This window comes from Pezoporus occidentalis, unplaced genomic scaffold, assembly GCF_034315485.1.
Source record: "Pezoporus occidentalis ecotype Australia unplaced genomic scaffold, CSIRO_AGI_Poc_V1 ctg3, whole genome shotgun sequence".
Lineage (NCBI taxonomy): Eukaryota > Metazoa > Chordata > Aves > Psittaciformes > Psittacidae > Pezoporus > Pezoporus occidentalis.
In genome coordinates this window covers 15419163-15440108 of record NW_026914940.1, presented here as the reverse complement: position 1 = coordinate 15440108, position 20946 = coordinate 15419163, and the positions used below count along the sequence as shown (strand labels likewise).

The 20946-nt window shown below is 37.0% G+C and overlaps 1 protein-coding gene across 3 annotated transcripts in view; it reads right to left on the bottom strand.

Moving 5' to 3' along the window:
- CSMD3 (CUB and Sushi multiple domains 3) overlaps positions 1-20946 on the bottom strand; it is a 578676-nt gene that overhangs the window by 237979 nt on the left and 319751 nt on the right. For all 3 annotated transcript variants that reach the window (XM_062627150.1, XM_062627151.1, XM_062627152.1), the window contains 4 exons: positions 20076-20270; positions 15038-15176; positions 9610-9797; positions 8043-8231 (listed from right to left, as the gene is read on the bottom strand). In XM_062627150.1, coding sequence (XP_062483134.1) covers positions 8043-8231; positions 9610-9797; positions 15038-15176; positions 20076-20270 — 711 coding nt within the window. The remainder of the gene's footprint in view (positions 1-8042; positions 8232-9609; positions 9798-15037; positions 15177-20075; positions 20271-20946) is intronic.

The following is a 20946-nucleotide window of genomic DNA, read 5'->3' as shown; positions in this document are numbered from 1 at the left end:
TATGTGGACACCTGCTGGCACCTCCACAATATGGAGGAGCTTGGCCAAAGCACTGTAAGCAATACTGGGGGAGTGTTTATACCCTTGGGGGAGTTGGTTGAAGGTGTACTGCATGCTCTTACAAGTGAAAGGAACTGAGGTTTGTCTTCTTCCCTTAGGGAACTATAAAAACCCATAACTTTAGCTTCTAGAATGGCCATTCAGGGGTGGGCAGCAGCCTGTACTACTGTCACTACAGAGGTTATGCTCTGGACAGCAGCGGTCAATGGTGAAGTATTACCACTCCGTTTCCTGTGATCAGTTGTTAAACACCACTGGCCATCGGCCTTATGGACTGGACAGACTGGAGAGTTCTGAGGGGAGTGCATACAACTTACAATGTGCGTCTTCTCTAGCTCTTTAATCACTTCAAGAGGTTGCCTGTTTGGCTGTTGAGATGTAGGTTGTTTTGTGGTAGGGCAGGGGCAGTCTGCAGGAGCCTCACTTGAGGGGCTTCCGCCTCTGCATCCAGGACTCCACACTCTGCCATTGGGCAGACCATTGCCAGCCTGCCAGTACATCAAACCCTCATGTTTTTCCCTTGTGAGGACTTAAAGCCACTTCCTCAGCTGTCATCATCTTCTCCTCAAGTAGCCAGAGTTGAGATTGAGCCAAGGGGAATTTCTGCTAACTCAGTTACACCCACTATATTTGCAGATTTCCTTGAAGGTTAATTCCCAATTTCTCTGCTTGCTATTTATTGAAAACATTAATTTGGGCCCTGTATCAATTGAAAATACCAGATTTACTGACTTTGGCTCCATGGGATACGTTCATACTGCTCCTCACCAGTGGGCCATCAGCAGGAGTTTACCAGGGGAGAGAGCAGCTGGAGTCCCAAACAAGCTGCTTGTTTGTTAATTGCTTCAGGTCCTCCCACCAAGATGCAAAGTGGTTAAAGGCTGAATGTGGGGAGGGTTGATTGTCCTTCTAGGCTCCTAGCTGTTCCTTCCAGGAATTCCACCAGTTTCCCGATGTGATCTGTGGGTTGACCCCTTGCTCAGGGTACACTTCGCAGCAATACTTTTCACCAAAGCTCTTTCCTTTCCAAACCCCAAGTCTGTCCTGGTCCACCTCGGGATGGTTCTGGATCCCAGCAGGGTGGCCAGATCAAACCAGGCTGGGGTTTGTAACTGACTGGCTGGATCATCCTCTGAGGAACTGTTTGAGGCAGCTGGGCAGTACCTGAGCAGCCATCACTGATCCCTGCAACCGTCTCTTACTCTGCTTAATGTTTGTACCACCTCTGGTAGCTCAGATAGGCCCTTCACTTCCACAGTGACCAGCTCTCCTCGCTCCTGAGCTCTACCACCCAGCCCAAGAAGCCTCTCGATCTGCTGGTCAAAAACACTTCTGGACACTAAAACCCATTCGCTTCTTTGTCACTGAACAGTATCTGATCTCCCCCATCAGAGAGACTCCACAAACACTCCATTCACATTTCATTTGGTTTATGCTAAAACTCCATTTGAAAATCCTTGAACTTCTGTCCTGACCATGGTTTAGGGGTTCCTGCCCTGCAGATATACCTTCCTTTCAGTTTTTGGAGAGTCGCACATTCACTTCCTCCAGCTCCTCCACCTCTTTGGAACTCCTCTCATCAGAATCTCCCCAGATATCCCTGTCTCAATCCTCTGGGTTTCTGCCCGTAACACTGGGGTTTGATTTTTTTCACTCGTGCCAGCATAATTTCGATTTTTTTTTTGTTCCAATAAACACATTTGCTCTTTCTCTTTTCAATTCCTCTTTCAAACAGTCCATCTCCAACTGCTTCTCCAAATCACTTCTTGTAAAATGGTTCTGTGCCTGTACTGAGCACGTGCCCAAGATGCATGCATGGCCTCTATCACCTCCCCCACATCCTCAGTATTATTCTATGCTCCCCAGGGCCATTCCTCGGTCAAATCACTTCTCCTTCTCCATCATACGCCTGGGGGAAAAGGGTCCCATCTGTGCTTCCACAGCAATTCCTCTATGGACATCCTGCCAAATATACCCACTTATATGCCACAGAACCAGTAAATCAAGGCTAAATGAAATTAATTGTTCAAACTCAATTCAAATCTCCTTTAACATCAACTACAGATTTGGGATGTCACACAGATTCGTCACGACTTTGCTGATTCTTAAAGTTCATGGCCAATGATCCAAAATGTGCAGTCACTCATCTGAAAGGGAGGGCTCTTGACCTGTAAAAGTTAAAGGGCTGTCCTGCTGCTTCTAGGGAGACCAAAACAAAATGGCTTCCCAGGGGCTCCACTGCTGCTCTGGTCAGATCTGAGCTATGGTCACATATGATCATGCAGCCCCCATAGGCTCAGGACCAACTTTCCTGCCCCTACACCCGCCACCACGTAGGTGGGACAAGAGCTGTGCAGAGGGAACCTGGGCTCTGGCCTGTGGTGGGAAGCGTCTGTAGGCTTTGGTATGGGCAGGTGTACCTGCCACATATTTTCCCTGGAAATGGTCCTCATAGTACTGCACAAGTCATATTTGCCAATTCATTTGCACATCTAGGTGTTTTCAATTTAAACAGTAAATGTTTTCCATCTTGATTGAACATTTTTCTTGTTATTTATTAATTTTCTTTGGTAAATAAAGGCCAAGTGGAATGACTATATTTATTTTTAATTCAAATAATGAATAAGAATTATTATGTATTAGCATTGAATTTCATGTTATGCTGAAGGGAATAAGAAGTACTTTACATTCTTAATTAGGTATCTAACTTTTAGATTTATTTTTCTGTCATTTTTAATTGGATTAATACAATATTTCATATATTGAGTAGAATAGGTTTTTTCTCACATATACTCAAAGATTAAAAGCAAAATTCCATTTTAAAATTCATGTAGGAAGGGCAGGATGAGACAAAATTTTTCTTGTTTCTTAAGCACTGGGAGAAGGTCACAGTCAAGTAGCTCAGGGCTGTCCAGATAGATAAGTATGCAATGAATCATGTTTAGATGCTACCTAGGAATAGTATAAAGGAAATACAAGTAGTATTTTTTAAGCAAAGGTCAAAATCATTGATTTTTCTCAAGTATGACTGTTTTTAAAAGCCTGTACATATTCCAATTTGAAAAGAATGGTAGTTATTTATTTGCATGTTTGCTTTCCTAGGTAATGTTGCATGTTTATGGTAATGACCAAACCATATCTTCAGATGAACTATTTCAAAATAAACTAATGTACATGGTAGTACCAATCATTTTTCTCTGGTGTGTGTGAATAAAAAAGCTGTTTATCCATGAAGCAAAGAAAAATAATGGCAGTAGTATAGGCCTTGATCAGTGCCACCTTTTTTGAAAAGAAATAAAAAATATTTCGCCAAGACAACTATCCAGAATGTTGCCATACTTTACAACAGTACATTTTACAGTATCTTCTTAACAGTCTACAGACTAACTCATTTGTTGTAGAGAGACTCATAGTTTGATAAAGATCATTGGGTTTACTTTTTGTTCTTTGAAGAAGTCTTAATATTATGGTTGTATAACCTTTTTTAACATACTGGAGTTGTTGTCTTGAAAACTGCACAGCAATTCAAGGACTGTATAAATTCAAGTAGCTTTCACCACAGTGAAAGGATGAGAGGTAATAGATGTAACTGGAAGATGAGAAGTACTCACTAGATGTTCAAAATGTATATTACGTGGCCAAACAATGCTCAGGGAATAAATGGAATCTTCCTCCTTGGGCATAAAGCTCAGTTGTGTAGAATCATGAACAACCTGAGCTAACATGCAGATTAGACCCATTTTGGGGGGTATGGGTTTGGACTAGATGACATTCTGAGGTTCCTTTCAGCTGTAACTGTTTGAAAATATTTTCCGTAAATATTTAGAGAACAGAAATATATTCTACTATCCTCAAAGGTCAGCACTCTATCTTTTTTTCCCCCAGAAATGCTTTGCTACACTTCTGTAAATATAGAACTGTATTTGCTTATGTATGCATGCACACACACAGAGGGAATACATATGTGCAATAACAAAATAGTGTGCACACCTTATCTGTATAGATACACACAAGAAACAAAACTAATTACTTTTGAATGAATTACACAGCCTGTCATAATCACCCCCTCAGACCAGAATTTAAGGAAGGAAAACAGTTTGCTTGTTCACTTTCATATCATCATTCTCAGTATTGTCTAAATGTTCCTGTAGATAATGAAGTGTGAATTCTCTGATAGGCTTTTTTTGATGCTTATCTGTGTAATATCCAAACCTCATGAAATAGAATAGAATTGTAATCAACACCATCTACTTTGAGGAAGAACTGCTTCTAAGAAATCTAAATTTTTTTCCATTTCTACACACCTCCTCCTCCAAAACACAAGTTGTCATAATCTGTCTGCACCACTATCATGATTTGTCTGCATATCACTACATGATGTAATTATCAAAAAGACATAATTATCAGAAAGAACAATCAAGAAAGAACTTTGCTCCTCAGAAACTGACAGAGTAGTATACTGAATGAGCAGGAACAAGGACCAGTGAATTTACAAATGGCACAATTATTGCCCTGGGTTTGGCTGGGATAGAGTTAATTATCTCCCTAGTAAATGGTTCAGTTCTGTGTTTTGGCTTTAGTCTGAAAATACTGCTAACACACCAACGTTTTAGTTGTTGCACAGTAGTGTTTATCCTGATGATAGAATCACAGAATCATAGAATAGTTAGGGTTGTGTCCTGAATTCAGCAGTAGCAGCCATTTTTTCTCCTTCTTGGTAACTGGTGCAGTGCTGTGTTTTTGACTTTCAGCCTGGTAACAGAGCTGATAACACCGATGTTTTTATTTGCTGCTCAGTAATGTTTACGGTGACCAAGGACTTTCCGAGTCTCATGCTCTGCCAGGGAGGAGGGGAAGGTAGGAGGAAGCAGAGACAGGACACCTGACCCAAACTAGCCAAAGAGGTATTCCATACCACAGCACATCATGCCCAGTATATAAACTGGGGGGGGAGTTACCTCAAGGGCTAGATCACTGCTCAGGTTGGCCTGGGTATTGGTCAGCGGGTGGTAAGCAATTGTATTCTCTCCCCTTGTTATTTGTTATTTCCCTTATTACTATTATTATTGGTGGTAGCAATAGTGATTTGTGTTATACGTTAGTTACTGGACTGTTCTTATATCAACCCATGGGAGTTACATTCTTTCAATACTTCGCCCCATCACTTAGGGAGCGGGGGAAGGAAAGGGGGGGGGGGGAGCGAACGGCTGTATGTTTCTGGGTTACCAGCTGGGCTTAAACCATGATAGTTCTTTTAAAAAAATAAATAATAAAAATCTCCCTGGCAGAGCATGAGACTCAGAAAGCCCTTGGTCACAGTAAACATTACTGAGCAGCAACTAAAAACACTGGTGTTATCAGCGCTGCTCCCAGGCTGAAAGTCAAAACCACAGCACTGCACCAGCTACTAAGAAGGAGAAAAATGACTGCTACTGCTGAACCCAGGACAGGTTGGAAAGGACCTTAAGATCATGTAGTTCCAACACCCCTGCCATGGGCAGGGACACCTCACACTAAACCGTGTCACCCAAGGCTCTGTTCAACCTGGTCTTGAACACTGCCAGGGATGGAGCATTCACAGCTTCCCTGGGCAACCCATTCCAGTGCCTCACCACCCTTACAGTAAAGAATTTCTTCCTTATATCCAATCTAAAATTCCTCTGTTTAAGTTTGAACCTGTTAGCCCTTGTCCTATCACTACAATCCCTAATGAAGAGTCCATCCCAGCATCCCTATAGCCCCCCTTCAGATACTGGAAGGCTTTTAGGAGGTCTCCACACAGCCTTCTCCACACAGCACTGGAGGTGCTCCAGCCCCCTGATCATCCTTGTGGCCCTCCTCTGGACTTCTTCCAACAGTTCCATCTCCTTTTATTGTTGAGGACACCAGAACTGTACACAATACTCCAAGTGAGGTCTCACGAGAGCAGAGCAGAGGGACAGGATCACCTCCTTTGACCTGCTGGTCATGCTCCTTTTGATGCAGCCCAGGATACGGATGACCTTTCAGTCTCATGCTCTGCCAGTGATGAGGGGCACAAGAAGCTGGGAGGGAGGAGAGATAAGACACCTGATCCAAATTAGCCAAAGGGGTATTCCATACCACAGCACATCATGCCCCCTATCTAAACTGTATAAAGTGGGGGCAGTTACCCAGAAGGGACTATCTGGTGCTCAGGCCAGGTATTGGTCAGCAGGCAGTGAGCATTATATTATGCATCACTTGTGTTGGTTTTGGTTGGCTTCTCTCTCCCACTCCCCCTTTTAGTTTTACGTTCTCCCCCCTTGTTACTTCCCTTATCATCATTATTATTACTAGTAGTAGTACTATATTGTACTTTACTTATTCAACTGTTCTTATCTCGACCAGTTGGGTTTATATTCTTGTGATACTCCTCCCCATCCTACCCAGGAGATAGAGGGGGAAAGGGAGGAAGGGTGAGCGAGCAGCTGCATGGTGCTGAGTTATCAGCTGGGTTTAAACCACAACAAATATACAAACCCATACTTGCAGTTTATGGAAATAAAAGCCCATTTAGCAAATGTCCTTTTTTCCCTGGGGGTGCAAAGACTCTGGATACTATTTAAAAACATTCCACCAGAGAAGAAATTCAGCAATAAAATTAAAATGAGTTCAACCATGAATTGATTAAATTTACTAGAATAAATGTACTCAATCATAACTTTAGAGCATATTTATTCAATGGACAATAGCCATTTAGCAATGTGCCCTGAAAAAAAAAAAAAAAACAAACATCTCGTTTACTTCATGAGTTGCGTGCTAGCTCAGCATCTTAAGGAAGCAATTTATCACAATATATAAGTTTATTTCACAGCAGAGCACAGTATTCATAGTGAGCGCATTAGTACTGTTTAGATTGTTACCATCTACTGACTGTCACCATAAATAAGCACATCTTATTTTTGTGGCCTATTCAGCAAAATACAGTCCCCTTGACTGTGAGCTGTGGGAATCCCACAATTCTTCGTTCAAAAACCTGACTGAGAAGCAGAATCCTTGGGGAAATGGGCTTGCTGAATGATAGTGCCATTTTCAGGAAAGTGACTGATTATTTACGCCCTTTTCTACCACCAAAAATTTTGAGTTTCATCATATACTGACATACTCAACCTACTGAAATATAAACCCAAAGCACTGATAACTAAATATCCCTCTAGAATTAAGTGGGTACATTATTCCTGATAACATTTTTATCATCAGAAATGTGTTTACCACGCTCAAAGGAAAATATCTCAAACGTACAACTTAATAAACATTACAATACACATTCTTAAAATTGAATATAATTGATATCACCCTAACTAGGAAAGCAGATTAAAATAAACAATTTTGATAACAAGAGATTACTAAATATATTAGGTAATTTTTCAAACAGACTTTTTTTAATGATATGATGGAGACTCCAAAATATATGACATCTTACTTTACCTGTTTTTGTCTGGTTTAACAATCACTATGCATAATGATGCCATAATTAATTCCTACAGTGATTCATGGATGTCAAGTTCTGTTAACAACCTACGAACATAGTGATCAACACAATAACAGGATAAAATGCTGGTTTTGGGTCAGCTATAAACAAACCACATCTCATGTTTCATATGCCAGCAGGCCTGTGTCCATAGATGGATGCCCAGCCACAAATATTTGCAGCTTGCAATCAGAGTTTTACAAGCAGATATACATTAACCTTGCATACTGTTAGCTAACTGGCAATCAGGTCATGGTAACATACATTCAGACAGATGTATCTTCAATAATTTCTTGATTTCAAGACTTATATATAATTTTCTACTTTTATTAATATCTCATCACGCAGAGATATTAGATTCCTCTACTTTTTTTTTTTTTTCCTACAATAAAGTTATTACAAGCTTCAATGTTTAATTCTTTCTGACTAATAATAGTTTAGCAAAATGTGTATATTTTAAGGCACTTTGTATTAATCCATTCATCCTTACCATCACAAGTTGGGAGTGGGTGACTCCACCAGTGATTTTTTTCACATAGCAAAGGCTCCTCATGACTCAGCCTATAACCTGGATCACAACTAAATGACACAGTGGAACCTATAGAGAAGTCATGTCCATAACGACGTCCATGCACTGGTATGCCAGGATCCAAGCAGGAGTAAGTATTAACTGTTACACCTAGATTTAAAAACCAATGACAAATGAAAAAAAGTCAAATAAACTTACATTTTTAAATTATTATTAATTTAAGTAATTCACTGTGCTGTGAGTGGGGGGTGAAGGCTTCATTATGACACATTTTCAGTGAATTAACCTTGCACTCTATTTCTCTGTGTCACCATTATAAGATGTTGTCCATAATGAATTGCATCCTGCCACTGTTGCAGATAAAAACATCACACAATTAACAGGATACTTAGTTTGATCCTACCTCAGTAAAATTAAGTGATTTTGTCCCTGATGCTGATGTCAAAGACTTTGTTCATCACACAAGATTCTGATTTCCAGCATTTATTTTTTTCCTGATAAAACTTTGTTATCCTGGTTAAACTGCTTTCTCTTTCTTATGAAATTTATTCTTGAAATATTTACATTGATCAGTTATTTGAATGTGAGATATTGAGAAGATAAAAGGACAAAAGAGAGTAACGAGTAATTGACTTGATAAGGAGAATTTTAATGTGTACTAAAAAATTAAACCTTTTAGATTTTTTTTCCTAGTGAGTTTAACTTCATTATAAAAGAGTCAGGGAAAAACAAAGAAAGGAGCAAAAACCTCTAGGAATATTATTGAAGCTAGCAAATTAGAAGGAGTATTCAGTGTAACAATTCTTATGTGTGTTATTCCTCTTATTCCTACAGAAAAGGCATAAAATATCCTTCCTCACAGATAAATTAATTGTGGAAAGAAATAATTACCATAGAAAATAAGGACATATAAAAAAACTTCAACTTTCAACGGGATATTTTAAAATGGAAATGCTGAATAGATGACCATTATTCACTCCTATTTTCCAGAAAAGGGAATTGAACTGCACTGGAAGACAATTAACCAGTAAGAATTAAACAAAAATATATGCAGAACAAATCACATAAAAATGGTGATACGGTCTCTAAAAAAACATAATAAAGCAATTCCATAGCTTGATTTTCACCTCATTAGTGTAAACTACATTTCCCATTACCTTCAGGTAGACTACAGGTACATCAATCAGGACAGTAATTCAGTTATTTGCTTAGATTTTCATAATCTTTCTGATATTGCAGAGTTTTACACACACACAAAAATGTATAAAATACAAGGACATAAAGCAACATCCAGAAGAAAGACATATGCTCCCCATTCCTACCTTTTGATTCATGGATCAGTACAGCAATGACACTAAATTGCAAGTGAAATTACTGGTCATGCCTTTTGCAGTTTAACATCACTAAATCTTTCTCTGTCTGAAAACTAACATGAATGTACAAAGACAACACCTGTGCACCTGCAGTTATTTATGACTAGGATAGGCATTGATGGGAAAATCAAATAATACAATTCAGAATGACCTACTTTCATAGTGAATCTTGAATCCATTGTTAGAACGACTGTTGTCAGTTGTAAATAGAAGATAAATGAAATTGCTACTGCTAAACAGGAATTGTGGGACTTGTGTACCATTGTAGGATCCCAAGAGCGGAGATAATAAATTTGGCCCATCATGAACTTCCAAAACATCATAATTGAGTTCTGTCTGAAATCTGGAATTGAGGAAAAACACAGAGGTACAAATATAAGGACCAGCTGAAACAAATTCAGTAAACTCATGCAAAGTAAGCCACATTTTTAAACCATGCTTTTCCTGATCATACTCTTTTAATTATTTCTCTACATATTTATTTTACAATATAAATATAATAGTATTAATTATCCTATAAAATAATACAATAACCAAATTTTAGGTTAGTGCCTTAGAAAGATGAGAAATAATTTTAAACTCCTTGAGCTGCTTTGCATTGCAGGAAACAAAAGCCAGACATATTTTGTTAGGAAATATTAATATTACTTGCATATACTATTTTGTAATAGAAACGGATTTTTCTTTTCAGAAAAATTAAGTCAACTATATAGAGCATATATTGATGCATTCTTTTATTATAACCTTTACATTTAGCACAAATATCATCAAGTTACTTTATATTATAAAAGAATCATGATCTGAGTGCATACTCTTAAAATCATCCATAAGCAGAGATAGAAGCCCTTAAGTCTGCTCTGAGATTCCAGTGTCTTTGTGACACTTGAGGCTTATTCCAAAGTAGTGGGAGAAGTTACGGAAAAAAAAATAATAAAAAAAAAAATCCTATTTAGAAAGCCCTACAAAGCAAAATGGCTATTTAGAGACAGCATATGTGCTGTCTATTTCGAGGAAAAGCTGAGTGTGACAGTGCCGCTCATTATCTCCTTGCTTGTCTTGTTTTAGATGGTATCAGCAATCCCAAACACCTGTTTGGTATTTGTGGATTCTTTCTTTCTTGCTATGACAGACTTTGTATCAGTCATACTGCTTTAATGGACTCTCTGATGGACTATTGAAAAACCCTTTCAGAATTAAGAAGGAACAATTACAGCAGGATCCTACAAGGAGACTACAGCTATTCCTAATTCTCTCCCCGATTCACTTAGATGCCTAATTTGGCTTTGTGAAATCCATTCAAGGAACTGCATGACTAATGCCAATGTTCTGTCGTACTCCATATTCCAGTATTTATGCCCCATGAGCCTGAGCCTAATGATCTAAAGGAGTCTGGCGAAATCCGAATGAAACCTCCAAAACATATTTTCTTTTATTTATGTCCCACTCCCATGAAATAACACAGAAATAAAGTAAGAAGGAGTTACAGAAACGAAACAGGATAAACCTAGAAGCAGAACTGAAGTTGCTTTTTTTTTTCTAGTTCCCTTATGGACCAACAATATTATGTTGATAAAAAGCTACAAGGCTTTCCAGTACTTGGTTTTTTCCCACTAATCCTTACAAAACGGAATCAGTCTTGGAAACAGATTATTTAGTCTTGCTCTGCTTTCTTAGTTCCCTTATCAAAAGCATACTTGGGACAGAAAGTGTAAAAAGGCATTGACCCCATAAATGTAAAGCAACTATTAGGCCCCTCAATGAAATGAAATGAAGCTGAGTCTCCAAAGTCATAGCAGAAATCCTCTTGTTGCTCAAAGATGACATACAATACCATAAACAACAGCAAAATAAGGAGAAGATTGTGGGGAAAAAAAAAGGTCAGTTTTTTAGTGAGATGAGCTGAAAGAAATTTGAAGGCATGATTATGTACCTGATTATGGCTCATAAAACTGGTCAATTTACATTCATTTTATAAGGCTGATGATTTTTTTTTTTCTTGAATACCTTCATCTTGATGCTCAACTTACCTGTTTACCTATCACCTGGTTATTACCCAGTGTTAGAGAACTGTAGGGATCTATAGGAAACTGAATAAAAAATACTTTGTGTTCATGTGAGACTACTCCAGTGTCCTTTCCTACTTAACTAGCCACCTTTCTTAAATTAACCTGGATGACTTTATTGCTGTGAGAGCTATTCTTATGATAGACTCACAAAAAATCATTCAAGCAGAAAGAAGTGAAACAAGCTTTAATACAGGAGATGACACACATTTTTTAATCTTATTTGAACAGATAAAGCTGCTTTAATACTTACAATATGCATCTTTGTTTCTAAGAGACAACCTATCAACTCAGTGCTGTGTCAGGATATAAGTAGAATATCCTGCTGCACAGTGTATACTCATTAGTCTGATGTGACTAGTACTCCAATCAGTAGTTTGCTGATTAAGATCACTAGCATTTAAATACTCATAATTAGGCTTCATGATAAACACTTCATTACAATGAAGAATAGCACCTGCATTTCTCACTTCTATCATTTCAATTCAGCCTAAGAAGCTACTGATCTGTAACAAAATTCAAACATATTACCATAGCTTCAAAAGGAATAAATCATTTAAAGTATGCACGCCTGATCATAATACAGAACATGAAAAAGTTATTATGAAACCTCTGAAAGCACTCTACAGAAAATGTGTGTAAGACCTGTTCCCTTTCTCTTAGAAAATCCAAAAAAGAAAGAATGCAAAGATTCTAGACATGTACTGTAAATGTTTTACCCTCACTGCGAAATTAAAAGTCTTTTAAATAACGACACATATTGCGGAAGTCTTGTTATTTGCACCAAGAAAAGCTAGAAAAAAAACAGTTTCTCTTTGTTTTTCAGGACAATGGTTAAATGTAAAGAACTGGGCAAAATATGACAGGTTGTTTTTAATCATGTAAGAAAGCCCTTTGGCTATAGTTTCTGAAGTATATACGTCAACAAAATTAAACTCCTGTCTTTATAAAGTCCAGCAGCAGATTTGCAAATAGAAGGAGCAGAAAAAGGATAGTCAGAATGAGTGTAAAGAAGAAGGTAATGTGCCTCAGAATGTAAATTTTAATTGCGTGAAAAAAATTATTTTTAATAATACAGACTAAATAAAACTACTAACATTAGTAGTTTACAAAAGGTTTTTTTTCAGTATGTAAGAAAGATTTTTTTCATTATTTGGTTTTTGTCACAACTTTTGCTTTACATCCAAACTTCTAATTATATTTCTGTGAACTTTTATACATGTATTTTTTACATGTACTCCTGCACTGAAACAAATAAGCATACACACACCTATATGTAAAGGGCCTCTCTTAGACTGATGCATCTGAGCAATTTGCATATCAATCCAATTTTTAGCAAGTGACAAGAGTGTCAAAAATAAGCAGCAACGGAAAAAGAAGTGTTATAATGTCACAATGAGACCAGGTTATAGGGAGGCCAGGAGCTTTCTCTGTGATCTGAAGAGACCACATCTTGTTCTTATTGCTCTTACCTACAAGAGTACTGGAGGTCAAGCAATTTTATGACAAGGTGTTAATGCATTACAAACAAAAAATCGCACACAAGAGCCTGTCAGATATAATAAAACTGGAAGAAAATCCAGTTGGCACAAAATTCTGCTAATTAAAAGGTAAATACTTTTCACTTTGAAATAACTGTCCACATCAACTGTGTAGCTGAAAACAAAATGCTGAATTAAAAAATAAATTATTTGAAATTAAATCTTTCTTTTCAAAATCTTGAGTTAATGAAAGTGCCAATATTTCTATTTTTAATTTTGATTTACAAGCCAATAGAAAAAACTAATAATTTTCTTTTAATTTTTAAATAACATGAGTTTGATTAATTTCTGCAAAAAAGAGTTACTCACTTAGCATCTGGAATATTGTGTCCAGTTCTGGACCCCTCAGTTCAAGAAGGACAGGGAGCTGCTGGAGAGAGTCCAGCGCAGGGCAACTATGATGATTAAGGGAGTGGAGCATCTCCCTTATGAGGAAAGACTGAGGGAGCTGGGTCTCTAGAGAAGAGGAGACTGAGGGGTGACCTTATTAGTGTATATAAATATATAAAGGGGGAGTGTCACAAGGATGGAGCCAGGCTCTACTCAGTGGCAAACAGTGATAGGACAAGGGGTAATGGGTACAAACTGGAACACAAGAGGTTCCACTTAAACTTGAGAAGAAACTTCTTCTCAGTGAGGGTGACAGAACACTGGAACAGGCTGCCCAGGGAGGTTGTGGAGTCTCCTTCCCTGGAGACATTCAAAACCCGCCTGGACACATTCCTGTGTAACATTATCTAGGTGTTCCTGCTCCGGCAGGGGGATTGGACTAGATGATCTTTTGAGGTCCCTTCCAATCTCTAGCATACTGTGTACTGTGTATTTTTTTGTATTTTAATTCGCAGAAATCTGACAAAGCTTCCTTTTAAGCTGATGTTTAGCACTAGTGATTTTAGAAGACTAGCTTTCATTACCTGTTAAGGGTAGGAAACACCACTGAAGTATCCCTATTACTTGTCCTCTGTATACAATGTTATGTGAACACTTTTTCATAGTGTAAGCTGTAGTACTAAAAAAAAGTGTTAAACTTATCACCATGAGAATTTTTCCCTAACAGAAGACAGTAATTTTCATACCCTGCTAAAAACAACTTTTGAACTGTATTAAAATGAAGTGGTATCTTCTACATTAAGTATGATCAGGAAAGTCAAAATATGCTGCATAAACATCAACTGGAAATTACTTGCATGATATTTGTGCACTATAACTTTTATCATCAAAGGCCCTTTTTGTTAATGGGCTCATCATAAAACTTTATTAATATTTACAAGTAAAAAGAATCTAAAACATCCTTGAAAATACATAGAACGTAGCGTTTTTCTAATTACACTTTCTGTTTCAGTTTTTCATGAAGACCTTAAATGTCTTGCTACCATGAGAAATTTAAGGTCCTCAGCACATCACAATCCTTGGAATCAGGAAAGGTCCCAAGTAACAGGCAGTTAATGCAGGAAAAGTGGAATCCTGCAGTAATTTGGGGAAAATGGCATTCCATCCTGAGAGCACAGTCCTTTCACAAGAAAAGAACAGCTGATATGATAATTAAATGGTGGATAAAAATATGAATGCGTTCAATTCAGTTTTCCTAGTTGATTCAGATTTTCAGAGTTGAAGATTTCATGGGTTTGAGAGGAAAAAAAAACACTTCATAAATATAATTCATCATAGAAACATGGTTACAAGCAAACGAAACATGCTAATCTTTAAAAACAAACGATTTTTTTTTTTTTACTGGGCCAGAGAGTCTTAAATATATGCAAGAGGGCAGGAATTTCAAAAGCTTTTCAATGCATCAAATTAGAAATTACAACGAAGATAAAATTTATACCCTGAAGGCACTGAAGATCTTTTGGAAAATCCTGCCTGATAATACAATTACTTGATTTTAGAGTGCAAATGAATATTTTGACAAAGCTAATAAATTTCTGCTTCTGGGTAAATACTGGAAAATATTAAATAAGAAAAACATTAGCCAAGACCTTTCAAATGTAATTTTGATAGAGTGTCCTGGTTCAGCTTCTATCACCCACTCACAATTCAAGGAATCCTTATAATACCCTGGCCAGCCTGGAGAAAGGATTACTCCACTGGGAGATGAAAAATGCCCACCACACGGAGCTAAAAATGAAACAAAGAGAAAGTTATAATAAAACACACTTACATGTAATACACAATTATCACTTTCAATATAGTACATCTACAATAAACAAATTAAAAAAAAATAAAGTTGCAGGAAGATGCAACGAAGCTTCAAAGCTGACAGACTCTGTGGGGTTCAGAAGTATATGGAGACAACTGAATTAAAACCTTAAACAGATAAACTGTTCAATCAAGTTTTTGCTGCTGTATTCTTAAAGGTACAATCTAATTTCCTGTAAGAAAGGACATACAACAAAACGTAGTATTCAAAAAGTGACATTATTTCTGCTTGTAATTGTGAACAGAGAGATTTTAAAAACTTGCAAAATTTCAGGTGAGCATCAAGCTAGAAACTAGTGAAACTTTATTTTAACATAACTCCACTGTCACGCCACATACATTTAGCTTGTCAAGTTGGCAGTTCAAATTCCTAATTCATGAAAAAGACATACTTACCATTCTTACAAGATTACTTGATATTTTTGAAGCATTTGGCAAATATTTATTAAATACCATAAAGATATAAATCTGCAAGCAGAATTACTAGAATTACATGCAGTTTTTACCTCCAAGATAGTGAGCAAATATAAACTGGGAAAACTGTGTTAAAATATAACTGGAACCAAATTGTTGATAATCATATTTTAAGTTTTTCAGTGGCTTAATGACACATTAATAATCAGGAATAATCTCCACAGCTGTAGATATTGCAGCAATGAAGAGCATTTCTTTGAGAAGAATCCTTAAACAGTTGAATAAAATCTGGTACAGAGTGAGGGAAATTTCCATTAGCTGATCAGTGTCAAGACAGTTAATTATAGGGCAAAGACAGATTCTCGACAGTAGTAATCATTTTTGACTGATGCTGATTTTGGCTCTGGAGATTGCTAGTCTTCCTTCCTACTGGTGGGAAGAGCAAAAATGGTTACGACCAATGATGATAAAGGACAGACCTTTTTTAGGTTTAATTCTTGCAAAGCTCTGTGCAGGTTTTAATTTCATGCATGAATGCAAACCCACTACATCTGATGGATTTATACGTGTATGTAAAGTCAAGTGAATGTGTCATCAGACTTCTGTGAGATCGTCTTCTCCTCAGTGATATGGATGAGTAAGGAAAAGAACATAGGAGAGCTTGGCATGTTTTTGTTTACTTGATTTTAGTAGGAGATTGAAATTCCTTAACTAAATTAATTCACAGAATTATCTGGAATTCTAAGCATCTAAGAAATGCAGTAATTCTATCAATGGAAGTATTAACATTTTAAAAACAGGAAACAAATCATGTTTTTCCAGCAATTTAAAATGTCTAGGACATCTTACGAATTTAATGAATACTCAGTATGATAAATTGAACATATATTGTTCAGCACAAGCATAAACATCCTCAAAAGACCATACCCATGTATCTTTCTATACATGTATTATGCATATATATATATACATGAAAATACTAAACATACATATGTAGACAAATATATGTCCCCTTGATCCACAGGAAACAAGACAGAAAAGCAACTGATCTCTGAATATATTTTCCTCTAGAAGATTAAAATATATTTTTCTTGAGGTACAATGTCAAATAACTAATTTCAAATACTTAGAGACTGCAGTGACAGGACAAGGGCTAATGGGTTAAAACTTAACCAGGGGAAGTTTAGACTGGATGTAAGGAAGAAGTTTTTTACTGTGAGGCTGGTGAGGCACTGGAATTGGATACCCAGGGAAGCTGTGAATGCTCCATCCCTGGCAGTGTTCAAGGCCATGTTGGACAGAGCCTTAGTGACATAGTTTGGTCTGAGGTGTCCCTGCCCATGGCATGGGGGTTGGAACTAGATGATCTTAAGGTCCTTTCCAATCCTAACTATTCTATGATTCTATGATTCTATGATTAAAATTCTTTCTTCTGTTCCCAAAATTCTATTAGAATTCTATTCTAATCCATGACGATGGATTAAAAGCAGTCCTGCAGAGAAGGACTTGGGGATACTGGTGGATGAAAAACTGAACAAAGATGATCTTAAGGTTCTTTCCAACCATAACTATTCTATGATTCTATGAGCTGGCGATGTATGCTTGCGGTCCAGCAGGCTAATTATATCCTGGGCTGTGCAAACAGCAGCATGGCCAGCAGTTCATGGAAGGTTATTTTTCACCTCTGCTCTGCTCTTATGACAGCCTGCCCACAGTACAACATCCATCTATGGAGTCCCCAACACAAGAAGGACATGGATCTGTTAGGGCAGGTTATGGGGGCCACAAAAATGATCAGAGGGATGGAACACCTCTCCTATGATTAAAGGCTGAGAGAGTTGGGCTTGTTCAGCCTGAAGAAAAACAAGTTCTAGGGAGACTTTATTGTGGCCTCTCAATATTTAGAACGGACTTGCAAGAAAGAAAGACTTTTCATCAAGGCCTGTAGTGATAGGAAAAGGAATAACAGTTTTAAACTAAACGCTGGATATAATAAGGAAGACAATTTTTAACATGAGGGCAGTGAGACACTGGAACAAGTGCCCTAGAAGCTGAGGATGCCCCATGCCGGGAAGAGCTTAATGGTAGATTGGACGGCACTTTGAGGAACCTGATTTAGTGGAAAATGTCTCTGTCTATGGCAGGGAGTTTGGACTATATTATATTTTAAGGTCCCTTCCAACCCAAAGTATTCTATGATTCTATGAGGACATAATGCTATTGCTGCAAAGATGGTGTGATGTAAAAGATTTAATATAGACTTGATTCAGTTTCCAGTGAAGACAAGGGATAGCCTTAAACTAATTTAACAATGAATTGGTAAGGGACTTTATTCACTGGGGGGGGTGTGGGGGGGTGGATTGAAAGAAGGATGAAAAGTGAGTTCTGCTCCAGTAGTATGTTAAAGACATAATAGCCTACTTTGTAGGAACAAAAAGGTTTCTAAAGACTATAAAAACTTCAGAATTCAATATGCTGCAAACATTTCTAAATATGCAGACTTATTTTTTTTTTTTTTTACTTACTGATTGTTTTGAGTGTTTCTCTCCTTTTATTTTAAAGTCACCATTTACGTGCTACAGCAAACAGTACCAGTAAAACAATAAGGTATTTAAACTCATAGTCACCTCAGCAACCAGAAGATTAACTCTCCAGCATTCATCATCCCTGCATTTTATTGTGTATAACCACTTATACATATTCATAACACATATGGAGCATATAATCTACAAAATATATCACTAAGAATAGGAGTACCAGATGGCCTTACTCTGAGCCAGTATACTACCATAGTATTGCTAAACTTGTACACAGGTCCATTTTCTCACAAAACTGTTGAAGATTATCTTTGGAATACAAAAAAGTAACTTATGAAAATACTTCTATGAATATTACATTAAAAATAATGCTTATTTTAAGATTGCCTAAATTCAGAGTAATTTCTCTATTAGGGATCTGACAATCATAGAGTGTTTTGCTTTTTTGGCTTTTTTTTGAAAGATCTTTATTACACTTCTCCTGATTATGGTTCTTCCTGATTCCTGCAGTGCAAGATTCAACAGAATTTTTTATTTGACCTTCACCATCATATGCTGATTTCTGAGACCTAGGAGTCCTTCCCTTCAGAATAGCTGGGTGATTGGGCTTATTTTAAAGAGCTTTGTTTTTTAAAAAAGAAAACTCTCCAGTCATCTTGCCAAAAGACTGTTTCCTTGACCTTTTTTACAATGATTTTCAGCCCCTGTTTTTCCCCTTTAGGTGAAGGGATCATAAAATATTGACAATTAATGAAGCAAAGATTTTTTATACTTATTAGCATAAATAACTCCAAGGAAATATGCATAACACTGTGTTTTAGAGGTTGTGATGTATGGAAGTATGTGATTTCTATAAATAGGAAGATGAATTGCTATAAGAATCTTCCCAGCCTAGGTGTCACTGTGGATAAAAGAAGCATAACCACTGCAACAGTTTCCTAAAACCTCTCAAATCGTTTTACATACCAAAGCCAAAGACCTAAAAAGAGATTAATATCTTCTTTCTAATCTAATATCCTATCAGCAAACTTCACTGAGCACTCAAATGATTTTAAATCGTTCATTTGTCTGAAGCAGGAAGTCAAAAGCCTTATTTGAAGAAAATCTTCTAAATGAAAATGGGTGAAAAAAAAAAAAAAACAAACCAGACTTCTCGACTCCTTAAGAACCTTGAGTGCCAAGAGGAACAAAAGATTTAAATATTAAACAACAAGAACCTTCAATATACTAAAATAAGATTCACTGAAAAGGATGTTCTTATTTTCTTCTTCCCTGTTATTTATTTCTCCAAGCTACTAACAAGGCAAATCATGATAATTGGACTGGAATTCAAAAATACAGAGATGAATATTACTGGTGTATTACTAGCACTGAAGCTCATTGCTTTAAACAGTTTCCCAAATGGGACGAATGCATGCTTTAAAAAGAACAAAATACATATATAAATAAATAAAAGGTAGGAGTGATCCTTTCAAGCATAAAATGTATTTGGGAAATTGTAGTTCCACCAGTGCCAAATGAGAGCTATCTGAAAATATGAACAGTGCAAAACTATTCCCATTCCAGTTCTAATAAGGTTCCTAGATGAGCCTTCATTGTTACAGAGGTTATAAAGGAGTGTTCACATCACTGACGTTTACACCTATTTTTTTGCGTGTTTTTCTTCTGTCCTTGCAACAGCTATAAAAGAAATTCACTCTTACAGACAGGCTTTTAGCAACAGCTCATGCCTTAATAGACTCCTTTATTAAGGACTAGGTTTTACAGGAGTTTTGTGCTATCTGCTTGTAAAAATCTGAACTTCATTTGATAACAACTTAAAAGAACTTACATCAATTTCTGAATTAGAAAGAAGTATTATACATACCTCCACATTTAGGAATAGGTCCACTCCACATTACTTTTCCATCCACTAACATGCAAGTAATTGTTTCAGTTCCTTGTGTTTTAATAAATCCTTCCTCACATATAACTGAAATCGAGCTCCCCAGCTGAAAGTTGTCACCAAAACGTCGAGCATTGATTGGGACTCCAGGATCAGGGCACTCATTATGTCCAAATGCTTTTCAACAGAATAAAAAAAAAGAAAAATAAGAAATGGGCAGGGGAATACTGTGATAACTCTTGCAAGTAAAATAACATTTTTAGGATTTTATACTGCTAGTTAGAAAAAGCAATTTATATTAGGAAACAGTAAGAAACAAAAGCTGGACCAACAGCAGAAAATGTATTAAAAAAATGCTTAAAATATGATGAAGTTATACCGGCATAAATCTTAGTTTGTACAGTTAGGTGCTGGCAGATTTCAGTGATGGCTAAGTTCTCCTTTCCAACAGCCCATCCTATCAAATGTTACAATGGGCCAGAAGCTTCCATCAGAAGGGGAGCACTTATGGTACAGTAACTCCACTGTTCTTTTGTATTTTCCATTCACTGTCACAAACATTCGAGCCCTAATGACCTCAGTGTGCCTGATAGTGCCATGTTCTAGTTTGTTTCCTGCATGGATACCTGGTGAACAGCTACAAAATAGGTAATGTTGGCAAAGAAAGAAAACCTGAAACTTTTTTTATATTTAAGGTCAATGCATCATGCACAAATCCCTCGAAAATTTAAAGTTCTTCTACAGGCAAATTAAACTTCTGTAATTTCACCATATATATCTATACTATAACAAAGATAGTCTATCTCTTCCTACAGAATGTACCTTAAGCTGGGTGAACAAACATGCTCATCTT